Source organism: Aotus nancymaae, unplaced genomic scaffold, assembly GCF_030222135.1.
Source record: "Aotus nancymaae isolate 86718 unplaced genomic scaffold, 86718_ANA_hifiasm-v0.15.2.pri h1tg000089l, whole genome shotgun sequence".
Taxonomy (NCBI): domain Eukaryota; kingdom Metazoa; phylum Chordata; class Mammalia; order Primates; family Aotidae; genus Aotus; species Aotus nancymaae.
The window spans coordinates 16,695,794-16,713,247 of NW_026988504.1; the positions used below are offsets into that span (position 1 = coordinate 16,695,794).

Genomic DNA, 17,454 nt, shown 5'->3' on the forward strand with positions numbered 1-17,454 from the left:
TTTTTAATGATACTGCTAGAACCAACCTTAAAGACCATCTAGTCCCAGGTTCCGCCCAATACAAGGACCCTTTGCTGAAGCAGTCATCTAGTCTCTGGCCAATGAGGGCAGGCACAGCTGCTTTCATAAGGAAGTCTTCAGAAAGTCTAGGTGTATTATATTTTCTCTGAATGACATGCTTTATATAGTAACGCATCTATTCTCTTACCCTATGACAAATCTCAATACAGTGTGGATGTCAGTCCTTAGTCTTCTCTTCTCTAGGTCAAACAATCCTAGTTTTCTCAACCATTCCTGACTCACATGGCAGTTTCTAGACCATTCACTACCCTAAGTCTCCTCTGAAGGCTTTCTAATTTGCTCTAATGTTCTTTCTAAAATGCTCACCTAAATTCTGCATAATCTGGACAACACATGGTACAGTGGAACTACTTTTTGCCCCACAATCTGACGGCTGTGTATTACTCTTACTACTGGTATCATCCAAAACCTAACATTGGATTAGGCTTCATTTAGAGTTGACATATTACTGCTGCTTCATATATTTAAAGCACAAATTTTATAGCAATTAATTACATGAAGATAATTTAAAAGAGTTGCTGTTAACTATAAACTTAGAAAAGTCTATAGATAAAAATCTTTATGAAGAAATTCATCCTCAGATACAGTATAACAGCAGAATGTGTTATATGCTATTATGACTGTAATTCACAGCATACACATACTATGTGGCATTTATACAATTATGATCACAGAAAAGGTATTTTTGTTAATACTTCTTTTATTTGGATATAAAAATTTAATAAACATGTAAATGAGTTCAACCTTTAATTGCTGAACTTGGCATTAAAGAACTTGATATGAAGTGAGCACATAATTGCTTCTTCAGAAAAGAGATTTGAGCATTAAAAATCCAATGTGAACACACTTTAGATTTAAGCATTTGAATGACTTAATTCATTTAAATTAATACTTACCTTGAACATTTAGCACCCTTTCTACATTAACATCAGATAATCTCTTTTTTCGAAGTTCAGCACGTATTCTAAACACTTGATCGGCATATGGAGTCACCACACCAATACTGCCATCATCTAACTTCCCCCACGCTACTGGCCACTTCCTTCTTAACTCTTCTACGCGTTCCACCACTTCAAACACCTTTAAACAAACACACACACACATATTAAAGTTATCACCAATGTTTGGAGAAAATAATATGGTCACTGAAACAGATTATAAAGGATCCCATTTTAGCAGATGCCATTAAAAAAAACTACCTCTAAATGGGAGTAATGCTTTGCTGATGTGAACAGAGTGACAATGTAAATTTTTCATTTACATTTTAAACAGTAAAATTTCCCAATAATAAAACCGGTGGAAACAAGAAAATCAGAGATAATGCTATTGGCTCCCAAGTTCCTGTGTAGGGAGGAACAAGCTCAAGATCCCGCATGGGGAAAAAGACAGGGAGTGGCCATGATACTAGGGAAAGCAAGTCCTCATAGCCCCAGTAATCCTCAGTCCACTCTCTCCAGATCAGGCCAATGAAACTAACCAACCAACAAGAAGCTTCCTGTCATCAGTGACATCACCAAGAACCAGCAGTACAAGGTCTAACATTGTCCCCTTCTTCACTGATAAAACCAAGCAGACCAGCTAACAGCCATCAACTGACACCAAACCACAGTTGGGACTAGGCCACATTTGGATTAGAGAAACAGACTTTCAGAATTCAAGGCCTGCTAGTGGTACAAGTCCAGCCAAGCCATTTCATTAACCTTGCAATAATAAAGCAATGCCATAGTTTATGCAACTGAATTTTTGAGATCCCATTTATTGGAGTACGATAGGGTTTTTAGGATAGTTTGTTCTATTTTAATTCAATGAACCGATCAAACAGTTTCAATGTTCGTCACAGTGAAGAAGATACAAAACTTAATAAAACATGTTCCTCGCCTGCTACTTACTAAGAAGAGCTTACAGTTTATTTAGAAAAGAGAGTCACAATAAAAAATATAAGGCAAGCACAATAGAGGGTCTGGTCAAGAGTCTAGGGGCATACAGAGGAAGGAAATATCTTTTAAAATGTCTTTCAGTACATCATTTCTTTATTACTAACAATATCTATTTGAATTTACAATATTAAATATATTTAATAAAAATTGACAATTTTCATCTTTTGAAGAACTTGAAGGTTATTGACTAGGAAGCAGTTCCCATGTCCAGATACAAATTGAATGAACTACAGAGGTAAGGACTATAGTCATCCTGTTGTTATTATGACACAGCAGCAAGTGCATCAAACACATAGACTACCCAGGGAATGTGAAGAGCAAACTAGGCTAAAAGACATGGCGTCCTCACTATCAGGAAACAGAGTAGACATACTGAGCCTACTGCAGTAAGGAATAAGAAAAAATTATCTTTACCCATGTGGTTAGATGTGAGGATAGATGAGTTGGGAGACACCTCTGATTCCCCCTCCCATCCCACAGAGTTCCCACCACTAAGCAACACACAACCAATTCTGCACTTTATCCTCCTGTTGTGTAGTCAAAAAACAGACTCAGAATGATGATATGAGTCATTTTGGGAAACCTCTCTCCCAGACAGACATCTTTTAAGCTGGTCAAAATTAGCAAAGACAATCACTCAAAGTCTCTAAAGACAAATCAAAGAGATTAGAAGAAATTGAGATGCATCTATCTATTCAACAAAACCTATAAAAACTCACTAAGAACAGTGAAAGATTGAGGCCTACAAGCTAGGGACTGCCCCATTCCTCCATAGCTCTGTCTTACAAACTATTTCAACAGCCAAGGGACAATTCCCATCTCCCTATCTCCCACCTATTCCAGGTGCTTTGGGCAGCTGGTAAACATTGGCAGATTTCATTTTTCACAGCTTTGTGCTGCAGAAGGCCTATGATAAGCAGTTGGCAGTAGTCAGGTGGTGCCTGTTCCCCAACCCCCATCTCCTGCTATATAGGGAGTAGGACAGTGGGTGGCAGTGCAGTCCCTCTTTCCTACATAGCTCTGTATGGCCTTGGCAGCCCATTGACAGTTTCCATGTTCTCCAGCTTTCTAATACAGAAGACCTACGCTGGGTAGATTCAACAGCCAACGAACATCAGCAGATCCCAACCTCCCCTGGTGTGCATTGGAGAAGACCCACACTTGGTAGTGGCACCAGCTGGACAGAAGCACCTGGATGGCAGCATGGATTACATACAGACACACAGCATACACAAAGCTCCTGCTCCACAGGACAGATACAGGTTGGGACAAGCAGTAAGGAGCAGTTCCATGTCCTTCCCCAACAACTGCTCTGTAAGTTCTGCCCAGGAGAGGGTGAGAGGAAGGCTCACAAACTGGCAACATTCTGCCTCTGCCAAGAGACCCATGGCAGCTGGATCACACTGTGGAGCAATTTATGCCCCAGGAAGTGGAAAAGTGAAAACACTGAAATGAAAAATTATTGCCAAGAGTCAACTGTAGATTTGAGCTAACAGAAGCATGAATCAGCAAATGTGAAGATACACAGCAGTTATGTAATCTTAAGAACAGAGACAAAAAGTAATGCAGAAAAAAAGAACAGAGCCTCAAAGAAGTATGGAACACCAATTAAGCTCACCAACTTTGAGTAGGATAAACACAAGGAGATCCACACCCAGACAACCATAGTCAAAACTAAAATCAAAGACAAAAATAAAACTTGAAAACAGCAAACAACTCATCACTTACAAAGAAATTCCAGTAAGACTAAAAGATTTCTCACCAGAAATAATGGAGGCCAGAAAGCAGTGTGAAAACATATTTCAATTTGTTAAAAGAAAAAATTCAACCAATAATCTTATATTCTACTTTTCAAAAATGAGGGCAAAATAAAGACGTGCCCAGATGAAACAAAACCTAAGAGAATTCCTTACTTGCAGACTCCTCTTACAAGAAATACTAAAGGAAGTTCTTCAGGGTGAAAGCAAGTGATACCAGACAATAATTCAAATCCACACAAATAAAATATACTGGTAAAGGTAATTATGTGGGTAATTATAGAGGACAGTATAATATGTATTTCTTCTCCTTTCTCCTCTTAACTGATTTAAAAAGCAACTGCATAAACTCGTATGTATATAATTGTATTGTTAGGTTATAACACATAACAATGTAATATATCTGACAATAACAGCACAAAGAAGGTAGGTTAAAAATGACACCAGATGGTAACTCAAAAGCACAAAGAGAAGTGAAAAGAATCAGTATATATAAGAAAGTTAATGTAGCAAACTCCATAAACATGTATTTGTCATCCTTCTCTCAGAATTGTTTTTAAAAAAGTGCATAAAGTAATAATTATAAAAATAGAGTATTGAGTTTGCTACATATAGGTATATTATATATATATAATAGCACAAAAAGAAGGAAGTATAGAGCTATGTCAGAGTATAGTTTCTATAACTCATTGGAATTAAGTTGGTATAAATTTGAAGTAGATTCTGATAAATTAAGATGTATATTGTAAGCCCTAAAGAAATCACTAAGAAAATAACTCAAAAAATATAATTAAAAAATAATTAAAGGAAATGGCCGGGTGTGGTGGCTCACACCTATAATCCCAGCACTTTTGAGAGGCTAACGTGGGTGGATCACTTGAAGTAGGAGTTTGAGACCAGCCTGGCCAACATGGTGAAACCCCATCTCTACTAAAAATATAAAAATTAGCTAGGCGTGGTGGCAGGCACTTGTAATCCCAGCTACTCAGGAGGCTGAGGCACAAGAATCACTTGAGCCTGGGAGGAGAAGGTTTCAGTGAGCCAAGAACACACCACTGCATTCCAGCCTTGGCAACAGAGTGAGACTCTGTCTCAAAAAAATGAAGAAATAATAATTAAAGGAATTAAAATGTGACACTAGAAAATATGCACTTAATACAAAAGAAGGCAATAAAGGAGACACAGGAAATCAAAAACTACACGAGACATAGAAAAAAAGGCTAAGGTAAATCCAGCTATATTAATAATAACATTAAATGTGAATGGATTAAAAATTCCAATCAAAAGGCAAAGATGGCTAGGTGCAGTGGCTCAAACCTGTAATTCCAGAACTTTGAGAGGCTGAGGGAGGTGGATCACTTGAGCCCAGGAGTTCAAGACCAGCCTGGGCAACATGGCAAAACCCTATCTCTACGAAAAATACAAAAATTAGCTGGGCATGGTGGTGTGCATCTGTAGTCCCAGCTACTCAGGAGGCTGAGGTGGGAAGATCACCTGAACCCAGGAAGGTCAAGGCTGCAGTGAGCCATAATTGAGTCACTGCATTCCAGTCTAGGTGACAGAGCAAGAACCTGTCTCAAAAACAAAACAAACAAAAAGGCAGAGATTTTCAGACTTTTTTTTTAAATCAAGATCCAATAATATGCTGTCTACAGGACATGCACTTTAGATTCAAACACGTAAATAAGATGAAAGTAAAATAATTTTTAAAAAGATATACCATGGAAACAGCAACTATACAAGCTGAAATGGTTATACTGTCAGACAAATCAACTTTAAAACAAAAAATTGTACTACAGATAAAGAGGGATATTTATTTATCTTATTTTTTTGAGACACGGTCTAGCTCTGTCACCCAGGCTGCAGTGCAGTGGTGCAATCTCAGCTCACTGCAACCTCCACCTCCCTGGCTCAAGCCATCCTCCCACCTCAGCCTCCTGAGTAGTTGGTACTAAAGGCACCTGCCACCACTCCCAGCTAATTCTTTTGTATTTTTTGTAGAGATAGGGTTTCACCACGTTGCCTAGACTGGTCTTGCACTTCTGAGCACAAGCAATATATCCACCTCCACCTCTGAAGTGCTGGGATTACAGGCGTGAGTCACCACACCTGGCCAAGGAGGGACATTTAAAAATGATAAAAAGGTCAACCTGTTAGGGAGACATAACAATTATAAATATAGATAATTAACTGCAGATTCTCAAAACATATGAGGCAAAAACCATGTTCTCCTCTATGCCTCAGTCCCCACCAAGCCCAATGGATTCATTTTGTTTATCTGTACAACTCTATCTACCTCTCAGATCACACCATCTTGCGGTTATTATCCGTAGCTCCTCCCTTCCAAATGAATTTTTCAAGGTTAAGAACCGTATCTTGGCCCAGTGTGGTTACTCACACCTCTAATCGCAGCATTTTAGGAAGCCGAGGTGAGAGAATCGCTTTAGCCCAGGAATTCAAGACTAGCTTGGGCAACACAGTAAGGCCTCATCTTTACAAAATCTATTTTTTTAAAATTATCTAGGTGTGGTAGTGTGTACCCACAGTCCCAGCTATTCAGGAGGCTGAGGCTAAAGGACCACTTGAGCCCAAGAGGTCAAGGCTGCAGTGATCACGCTACTGCACTGCAGCCTGGGTGACGAAGGGAGACTCTGTCTTAAGAAAAAAAAAAAATTCATATCTTTGGTGCTTAGTATTTAAATTGTACTTTTTTTCCACCTTGGTATTAAAATGAAACCATTTCATTAGTGTGGGATATAAGTTCGGAATCAAGAAAAGAAGAATGATCTTTCTCAGTCTCCTGCTACCATTTTTAAGCATGTGAAAGAAGACACAATTCAAATGATGTACAAAGCACAAGATATGTAAAATAAAAAACATATTGTCCAAACAAAGGAGAATTATGCACAGCACAAATGCTATGAGTATTCCTTCAACTTGTGGTTCTTGAATTTTACTTTTAATTCCAACCATTTTTTAAGTTCATTTTCGTTTTAACTCTATGAAAGACTATCTTATTTTCATAATAATGGAATGTAAATTGTTTTCAAATGCCTTCCTATTAGTCAGAATCTTTATAAAAGATACCATTTCTCTCCTATGAATGTAACTGATGCCACTTGCTCTGCTTGTTCTAAAATACAAAATAGATTTGAGTTTTGCCTTTAAGTTATATACCATCAAGCAAAGTCCAGAGCTTCCAAAAATCATCTTACTGTCCAAATATACTTACACTAGTATCCAAATATGCCTATAGTGATATTCAAATATTCAAAATGCCTACACTGGTATTCAGCTGAGGTGAACAGGGTCAGTTTTTGCCCTTTGCAGAAAGAGTCCTGGAGCAATGTGTCTCAAAATTTTTGACTACAGTAATTCATGGGGCTGAAGACACTGTCTGAACAACCATGCTCTGGTGAAAGTCAAGGTGGCTTGAAATGTCTCTAAAGTTACAGGCTTAATATTTAAAGGTCACACGACCTTTAAGGTGAGCTGTCTTTGTATTCTTTTAATATGAATAAATATATATATATTTTTAAAAAGACACCTTTGACTAAAACTGACAGTCCATGAACCTGCACCTTATTCATCCTATAGCTTATAGGTTTCTTGGGAAACACACCAGGTCACTATGAATGAACAAGTAGCCCAGGCTGAGAAACTGAGCCTCTGGCAAACATGAATCCAGCCTCAGGATCAAGGCTCAAGGCTCAGCTCTGATCCCTGATGTCACAGCAGGGTCACCAAGGCTTCTCCATTTCAGGCCCTGCTTGCTGCTTCCTGTCATCCCTCCCACCCATAACCATGGCTAATTTTTAGGCCAGTGGTTTCCAACTTGAGTGCAAAAACAATAAAGGAGACCCCTAAAGTTATTTTCAATATTTCAAATATTGAAAGAGAAGTTTTCCTTTTCCTAAAATTAAATGGCACAGACTAAACAAAATGTCAAGTTTCTTTGCTTTCGGCTAGGATTTTATCAAGTGAGTACTAAAGATTTTCTTGTACTGACTTCTAACTAAAGGACCGTGAGCAATGTCTTAATGAAAAATTGAATTCCTACTACATAATAAAGCAATTTTTTTGTAAATAATATGGGTAAAGCAGGGAATTCAAGGGCAGTGGAGACTGGAGATCAAGAGCCATGCCCCTAATGATCTGCCATCCTCCTGGCTTCCTGAAGTCCAGAACTCCACTCCCTCCTGACAGACCTAACCCCAGCGTTTCTGGTTTGTTAGCTCCTGAAGACTTTGCTCTTTTTTAGGTCTGCTGCCTGATCTCACCCTTCAAACTACTCACAGTCTCTCTGAACCTAAAAAGCCAGAAATTGTAAGAGAACTATGTAAGTTGGAGAACATTACGGAATTGGAACATTGCTGTCTGGGTCTGTGTGATCTCTTTGGATTCTGCAATTCAAGTCTTATTCATTTAAAATGATACCTCATTTGCATATGCACTATAAAACTTACTCAGAGTCTATTTTAGATACCTAACAATAATGATCTAATTGAGAACAATGTTGATTTTTCTTTTGAATGAAATCATGTATTTTGTGTCTTACCATAAGACAAAAAGTAAATCAAAGTTTTTGTTTCCCGTAGGAGATTCATCTGAACAAATCAATGTTATACAAGAAAGAATAAACTTTACATACTATTTACATGTAAATGAAGTCAATACGCAATACAATGTTAACCCAAAACTTTAAATAAATGCTCAACAAAACCAGGTGATGTGACTGAGAAAATGTTAACAATTTTCAAAAAGAATTAAGGTACCTCTGCATTATTATAAAAAGCTGTGCTATTTTTTTCTTGTACATCTTCTCCTCGTGCTGTAAAGAAAGTTAGTGGGTAGAAATCTTTGTGTGCTGGCTGCTTCCCACTGGCCATCAGTTTGCCCTCATAGAAAAGCTCAGAGGTATAACTGCAGTAAAAGACAAAAAGGGGGAAAATCTATATCAAAATTAATTTCACCCATAAGAAAAAAAAATCAGTCAATTCTAATAATACTGCCTTATGTCCAGATTAATTTTAATCCAATCATCTAACACTTACAATGCCAAGAATTTCTCCAAAAATAACAAGAGTAGGCTCCTGGCATAACATTGTTAAATGGAATGATTTTGGTAAGGTACGAAGCCAAAACAGGAAGAAATGATGACAGTTTCAATACAAGATGAGACTTTATGAGGAAATTTGCAGCCAGTATATTTCATTGGTTAATATATATTTTTATTTAAATGGGTCACATACAATCATGTAACACATAATGACGATTTAGTCAACAACAGTATATGTGATGATGGCCCCATAAGATCCTAACACTGTATTTTTACCATACTTTTTCCATGTTTAGATATACAAATACTTACCATTGTTTTACAATTACCTACAGTATTCAGTACAGTAGCATGCTTTGTACAGGTTTGTAATCTAGGAGCCAACAGTCTATATATACCATGTAACCTGTATGTGTAGTAGGCTATGCCATCTAGGTTAGTGTAAATTCATTCTGTGATGTTCCCACAACAAAATCGCCTGACACATTTCTCAGACCCATGATTGTACTAATACATGCAAACACATAGACATACAAACGTTGAAACAATGTACACAACTGAAAGACAGTCAAGACTTCAACTGTAAAATGAATCCCCTTTACTGATGAAGACATCTAGTACTTGATTCATCAGTGACTGTAGCAAATGACTGAAAACAATAAAAGAATCACATTTTGAGAGATATAATCACATCTATCCAATTGCTTTCAGGGAAACCTAAAAACAATTTTCACATGGTTGACATTATCAATATTATCAAATTATACAAAACTTTTTTCTAAGTTTCTGGTCAGGGTAGTGACTGGAAAGGAGCACAAAGGGGCTTCTGGAGCACTGACGTGTTCTGCCTCCTGATCTGGATTAGGGTTACATGCTGCATTCGGTTGTGACAATCCACTGAGTTAGTTGTTGAGATATACACCTTTATAGATGCACACTATAGCTAATAGAAATCTTTTAAAACTTATTAATAAGCTTTATGGTTTTTATCTCTCTCACTTTCTATTCTTTCTTCCTTTAGAGCAGATTCCTTGAACAACACAGCCAAAGACATAAGCAAACCATCATGCTGTTTGTCAATATATTTATTATGTCCAGAATTGTCCTTGTGGTGTTAACATGTATATATAATTATTATTTTTATCAACAGTTCCTGGCTCATAACTGTCATAGCTCTTGTTACATTCTTTTGTTATAATTTGGGTATGTCAGGCCTCAAGAAACAGAATCTCTCTGACCTTCTTCTGCCTTCGTTTCAATTGCCCCAAGGCAGGACTCTAATCTTTCCCCGCCCTTTTTTTTTTTTTTTTTTTTTTTTTTGAGACGGAGTTTCACTCATTACCCAGGCTGGAGTGCAATGGCGCGATCTCGTCTCACCGCAACCTCCGCCTCCTGGGTTCAGGCAATTCTCCTGCCTCAGCCTCCTGAGTAGCTGGGATTACAGGCACGCACCACCGTGCCCAGCTAATTTTATGTATTTTTAGTAGAGACGGGGTTTCACCATGTTGACCAGGATGGTCTCGATCTCTTGACCTCGTGATCCACCCGCCTCGGCCTCCCAAAGTGCTGGGATTACAGGCTTGAGCCACCGCGCCCGGCCTTTCCCCGCCTTTTTATTCTTATTTTTGTTTTTGAAATAGGGTCTTGCTCTGTCACCCAGGCTGGAGTGCTACGGCGTGATCATGGGTCACCGAACCCTCAACCTCTCAGGTTCAAGCAATCCTCCTGAACCTGTCTCTCAAGTAGCTGGGACCACGAGTGCGTGCCACCATGCCCAGCTAATTTTTTTCTTTTTTGGTAGAAAGGGGGTCTCCCTATGTTGCTCATGCTGGACTCAAACTCCTGAACTCAAGCAAACCTCCTGCCTCGTCCTCCCAAAGTGATTGTGGGTCTCAAGACTCACCACAGAGAGGGTCCCACCCTATACTCTGTGGGAAGGAATGCCGACATCACAAAGCTTCCATAAAAACTCAAGAGAACTGGGTTTGAAAGCCTCTAGAGAGCTGAATATGTGGAGGTTCCAGGAGGATGGCACACCCAGGGAGGGCAAGCCAGCTCTGTGCTCTTTCTCCCATACCATGCCCTTCATCTGTATCCTTTGTAATAAATATCCTTAATAATAAACCAGTACATGTAAATAACTGTTTCCATGTATTCTGTGAGCCACTCCAGCAAATTAAGTGAACCCAACCCAAAGAGAGGGTAGTAGGACCCTCAACTTGAGGCCAGTTGATTAGAAGTTCCCAAGGCTCAGACTTGTGACTGCTGGGGAGCTGAGAGAGGGGCAGTCTTCTAAGCCTTCAACCTGTGGGATTGGACACCATTTCTGGGTAGATGGTGTCAGAATTGAATTGGAGGACACCCAGCTGGTGTCCCCTGCAGAAATGATTGCTTATTTGTTGGTGAGAAGGAATTCCCTATATTTGGTCAGAAAAGTCTTCTGTGTTAACTGTTGTGACAGGGTAGAGGAAGAACATGATTTGAGAGTTTTTCCCAAAATACCCCTATTCTGTGAAAAATTACAACTCTGACTTCTGAAGTTTTCTTTTAAAGACATAAAATTAAACATAATTTGCAAGACTAGGGACACTACATAAGTCTGTTGGGAATCACCTGTCCCTAGTAACAGTGCTGTTTTGAGTTCCCTCCCACCAGACCACAGAAAGTATGACACGGAGCGGGCAGTTCACACCTACTTGATGATAGCTTCATGGGAGCGGTAGTTCTCACACAGGAGAATCCTACATGGGAACTCAGCAGGGTAATGCTCATAGAGTCGGTCAAGTAATGAAACGTGAAGGTTTCTCTCCCTGGCAAACTCACTGTAAACAAAAGGACTGAGCTGTAACAGACAAACATACAGAGAAAGTTTAACTGAATATACAAATAGTATTTTTTAAACTACTTATAAAAAATCAACTATGCTAAAACTTCTTGTATACAAAACTTCAACATGCTAAATGCTGGAGCAAGCACAATCAGTAATATTTTCTGTGAGCAATTACTACTATTAAGAACTGGGCTAAAATTTCTAACATCTCAGCTTACCAACACTAACCTAGAGTTTCTAACATATAAGCTGACAAAGGGCTCCCCAACATAATAATAATAAACAGCTACTACTTCAGTAATTCCAGGGATGCAACCCATTGCATCACCGGGGGAGTCAAACAGTTATTTCACTGATATTGATCAATTATTTAAAATGATTAACTGGTAGGATATACAGCCCACCACTAAAAAAAATCATTTTTAATAATTAACAAAACAACCCTCTTGATCTTATGAAGTATAAAAAGCCACTATTGGTTATGCCTTTTACTACTAAAGAACAAAATTAAACTACTTTAGGCAAAGAAATGAAAACAGAATTTGTTCCTCTACATTTAACTCTCTCCTTGATGTCCTGACAGCTAGTATGACGTAGGTCCAATCTTAACTGCAACAGGAGAGAAAGGGCCCCAAACTGTGACTCTTCATAGAAGATATCTTCACAGAAAAACACGTATCTTCATAAAACAGATATCTTCATAGAAAAACTGTATTTTTCTTTCCTACATATAGATGTTCAAATATATAAAATCATACTCTTTGAGATTTGGGCTATAATTTTTAGTTAAGCCCTCTGTTTTCTATTACATCAAAAAAAAAAATGACTCCTTCAGGTAAACAAATAACAGACAGGAGCTGGGGAATTACAATTCCCCAGGACCCTACAGGAATGATCATTTAAATTTTACTTCACAAAGAAAAGTAAGAATCAGATATTGATAGTATGAAGAACAGAACTTCAAATAAATAAACATGAAAATTATAACATTGACAGACTATCCAAAGAAGAAAATAGAGCAGAATAGTAATTTTTCTTCAAAAATAACAATATTTTTCACTATTAGTACAGAACTATTTGAAGTACTGAAGTTACAATGTACAGCATAATTTCATAGCATGTTTTAGAAACAGAATATTAAACATCAAAATATAATTAAAAGTTACTTTCAACACAGCGACTCAGAGGGCACTTACCTGCATGTGATCACCAGCCAAGACAATCCGAGTATTTTGAGTTGCTAATGCTAGGGGCATAATGGTTTCACACTCCATGGCCTGGGCAGCTTCATCTAATAGAATGTGTGTAAAAAACCCTAGAAAGTACAGCATAAACAAAAGATAGCACACTAGAGCAGCAACAAAGGCAGAAGGACTATAGTTATGTTCTTTTCTGCTAAGTAAAGAGTTTCGGTTGCTAATCAAGAGTAGTGAGTATATTTATTTTTTATTTTTATTTTTTTGAGACAGGGTATCACTGTCTCTCAGGCTGGAGTGCAGTGCTGTAATCACAGCTCACTATAGACTCAACCTCCTCAGGCTCAGGTGATCCTCCCACCTCAGCCTCCCAAGTAGCTAGGACTATAGGCACATGCCATGAGGCCCGGCTAATTTTTCTACTTTTTTGTAGAGATGGGGTTTCACTAGATTTCCCAGTCTGACTGAACTCCTGGCCTTAAGTGTTCTGTCCACCTTGGCCTCCCAAAGTGCTAGGATTACAGGCATGAGCCACAGCACCTGGCCCCAGATTGATACTGCATTTTGATGGTTAAGTTTTGCCATATTTATCAGAACAACTTCTTGACATCTTACATCTGTACTTCATATAACACTAGTTTGATTTTACATAGTTCCTATACTCAAATATAATAATCTTAATAGCATGCCATAATGAAACCTATCATAATTATCATCTCTACACTATGTAATACAAAAGTGTTTTATAACAAAAATCTGAGAAAAGTGTTAAAAAAAAAAAAAAAAACACCAGCACTGTCCAAACTGGTATTCTTCACATGATCAGTAATAAATATCATCTGACCAACTGGAGAACAAATGAAATAGCAGTCACTAAAATGCCTAAACTAGGAGTTGGCAATTTTTTTTTTAGTAAAGAGTCAAACAGTACATATTTTAGATTTTGTAGATCATACATATAATCAATCTCTGCTGTAATAACTCAACTCTGCCACTGTAACACAAAAGCATCTATAAACAATAAATAGGTAAATAAATGAGCATGACTATGTTTCAGCCAATAAAACTTCATTTACAAGAAGAGGCAGTGAGCCAGATCTAGCCCACATGCTGTAGTTTGCCAACCCCAGTCTAAACTGAATTCATAAGCCCTAAACTTGTGAGACACCGTATCTTTGTCTTGAGTCAGCATACCAGGTTCAAGGTCCAACTGACAGAGGTACTGGGAAGTATTCAATGTAACAACCACCACTCGATGTTTAAGAATATCTTCTTTCTGGGGCATCTGAAAGGTGGAATGTGCGCTTGAGATCAAACAGTACTGATGCACAACTGGGTGGACAGTCTTTACCCAGCGATTTCTGAAATATACCCTGGAAAAGAAGATAATATTTCCAATTTACATTTACTAATTTCTTAACAGTATCTAGTTATTAAAATACTGACATTATTAAGACTGTAATATCTGAAAATTAATGAATCTGATAGCCATTAACACTCTATTGAATTAGAATTGAACATACAATTGCCACCATAACCACTGTGACTCTCCACCAAAAAAAACACAGACATAGAAAGTATATGCAGTACCACAAAACAAATACCTAATTATTTTTAAGTGTTCAGAGTAATCTTGCAACCAGAATGGCACATAAACCTAAGATTTATAAGCACTGCAGTTTTTTAAGTTCAAAACATTCCCATTCCGGAATTACCTTTTTCTAGAATATTCTTACAAAAATACACTGACTCATATTTTAACTATTTATGCTAACAAAAAACAGTGAATTGCACACTTATAACAGGAATTCAAATTATTTTCATTTTATTTTAGAATATATTCTTATAGCTATACTTAAACAGACCTCTGTCTGAGGTTCTGGAAATTTAATAATAAATTTATAATCTGAACTACTGGAAAGTCTTAAGTACTTCCATTATTTGCAAAAGAAAAATATTAATAGGCCTCATGCAATAGATTATTAAAAAGGTACGGAAATGACTCATCCATCCATCTACTCATCCACCCACCCATCTCTAACCTACCCATGTAATAAAGATTCATTAGGTAGCCACTATGCTCCAGCACAGAGCCAGGTCACATAGGGTTTGTGAGCAATCCTTGGGTTTACTCTGAGTTTGATGAAAAGCCATCAGAGAGTTCTATCAGGGCAATGACATGACATGACTTATTTTGGTAAAGGACTACTCTGTTTCTCTGGGCAGAACATATATGGTAGGGGTGGACAGTGGTGTGCTGGTAAATGTTTAACAACTGGCTAACTTTGGACTAGGAAAGATGAGGATTTGGGTTTATAGTGTTTGCTGATTTTTGTGGTGTAAAACTGTCATGGTGATTTCCAGCTGCCAGCATGTCACTGAACATGAACCTGGGAAGTTATACGCATGATTAGCTCTCACAAACCAATACAAGTTGGCTCCAATGCAACACTGGGTGGCACGGAGGCAGGAGCAGAGGGTAGAAGCAAGGAGATCAGTTATGAGGTTACTGTTAAGAATGCAGACAAGAGCAGTGGCTCAGACTAGGCCAACAGTAGAGGGGTGGAAATGTTCAGATTCACTAGGCATTTAGAGAGTAATGCCAACAGAATTTGCTGATGAACTAGAAGTGGAATTTAAGAGAAGGAATAATTCCATGCCTTGGAAACTGGATAAATGGTGGTGGTGTTTGCAAAGGTGGTGAAAGAGAGGAACAGATTTGGGGTGGGAATTGAGAGTTTCATTTGGGGCATATTCAGTAGGTATCCAAGTGGATATACCCAGTAAGCAAGGCAATACATGGAGTTCAGGAGAATGCCTGGGGCAAGATATCTATAATTGGGTTAATACTGAACCTTGAAAGAATAAGAGTGGATAAAAAAGAAACTAGTGGAAGGAAGAATGACTGATGGACCACTCCAACATTCAGAAGCTGGGAAATGAGGACTGTGAAGGAGCAAAGAAATAGGGGAGAATTCAGGAGAGCATGGGGTATTGGAAGCAAAAGGAAGAAAGTGTTTCAGATAGAAATAGACAGGATTAACTGTGTCAAATGCTGCTAAGAGGCTAAGTAAAATGAAGACTGACCACAGGACTTAACGACAAGGAAACGAATATGATGAACCTCAGTATGATGGTTTTAGAGTAAAAGTCATGGAAATCTGATTAGTCTGAGCTCAAGAAAGAAAGAGAAGAGAGGAGGTAGAGCTAGGGAGTACATATAGACAACTGTCTGGATAAGTTTTGCTTAAAGACATGCAGGTGGGGTGAAGGTGATTTTTGTTTTGTTTTGTTTTGTTTTGTTTTTTAAACAAGACACAACAGTATATTTGCATACTGTGCAAAGAAAAAAGTATGCAGCAAAGAAGAAGCTGTGTATCCAGGAAAGGATGAGAGCTCATTCACAAGTGGAGAGGTTGGTCCCTAGAAAAGAAAAGAACAGTTTAGAATGGAAGGGAAAGTAGTTATTTCGGAGATGCAAGTCAGATGACCTATCAAAGGGAAGATGTGGGCATTCTCTTCTGATGGCTTCTACTCCTTCAGTAAAATTACAAAGATCACCAGATGATTGTTATTTTCATCACTATTATTCCTCTTTCCTGGTTAGAAAAACCCAAAGCCCAAAGGGCTTATGCCCAGTATTTAAATCTGTGTTTTTCCCCTCTCTAAGCTTCATTTTTTTCCAAAATGAATACAATAATTCAACTTCTCAAGGATTTGGGGAAATCAAATGAGATAACAGATGTATAGTATGTAGCATAATGCCTGGCACCAACAAACAGAAGCCCCCCCACTTCCCTTTACCCATAGCAAAGCTGAAACTAAAACCAGCATTTCTAAACACTCAGTTAATATTCAATGTACACTGCACAAATGCAAAAAGGTAACATCATGACATGAATATAGGCAATCAAAATAATTACTTAAAAGATCTGTTGTTTACTCCATCTAAAAGCATATATTGTGCAAAGTATTTTATTTAATAAGTCATCACATGGAACAAAAGGATAATTTCTACTCAGCTTCCAAAAAAGTAAGAGCAAAATCTGATGCTTAATTAGCATGCCTTCAGTTAGTCTAAAATTTTGATAACAATTTCCTTTTCTCAAAGAGCCACTATTTGTTACTAGGCTCTTGTCTCTTACTTTGTGTTAATGGATCTTGATTTTATGGCCTCTCTACATTTTACTAGAGCAATCTGGTTTTTAAAAGAGTAATTATTAATATTTTGGTTAGGCGCAATGGCTCATGCCTGTAATCCCAGCACTTTGGAAGGCTTAGGCAGGTGGATCACTTGAGGCCAGGAGTCCGAGACTAGCCTGGCCAACATGGCAAAACCCCATCTCTACTAAAAATACAAAAATTAGCCTGGCATGGTGGCGTCCACCTGTAGTCCCAGCTACTTGGGAGGCTGAGGCACAAGAATCACTTGAACCCAGGAAGTAAAGCTTGCAGTGAGCTGAGATCACACCACTGCACTCAAGCCTGGGTGATAGAGTGAGACTCTGTCTCAAAAAAAATTTTTTTTTTTTTTTGTAATTTAAAAAGTAAAGTAAAAGAGTAATTCTTTTTACTGTCTGTATTATTAAGTAAC

At 38.0% G+C, this 17,454-nt stretch overlaps 1 protein-coding gene across 4 annotated transcripts in view; it reads right to left on the reverse strand.

The window, feature by feature from the left end:
• The window catches only part of HELZ (helicase with zinc finger), a 172,473-nt gene that overhangs the window by 65,022 nt on the left and 89,997 nt on the right, over nt 1–17,454 (reverse strand). For all 4 annotated transcript variants that reach the window (XM_021670872.2, XM_021670873.2, XM_021670871.2 and 1 more), the window contains 5 exons: nt 14,055–14,233; nt 12,861–12,979; nt 11,531–11,676; nt 8,551–8,698; nt 978–1,161 (listed from right to left, as the gene is read on the reverse strand). In XM_021670872.2, coding sequence (XP_021526547.2) covers nt 978–1,161; nt 8,551–8,698; nt 11,531–11,676; nt 12,861–12,979; nt 14,055–14,233 — 776 coding nt within the window. The remainder of the gene's footprint in view (nt 1–977; nt 1,162–8,550; nt 8,699–11,530; nt 11,677–12,860; nt 12,980–14,054; nt 14,234–17,454) is intronic.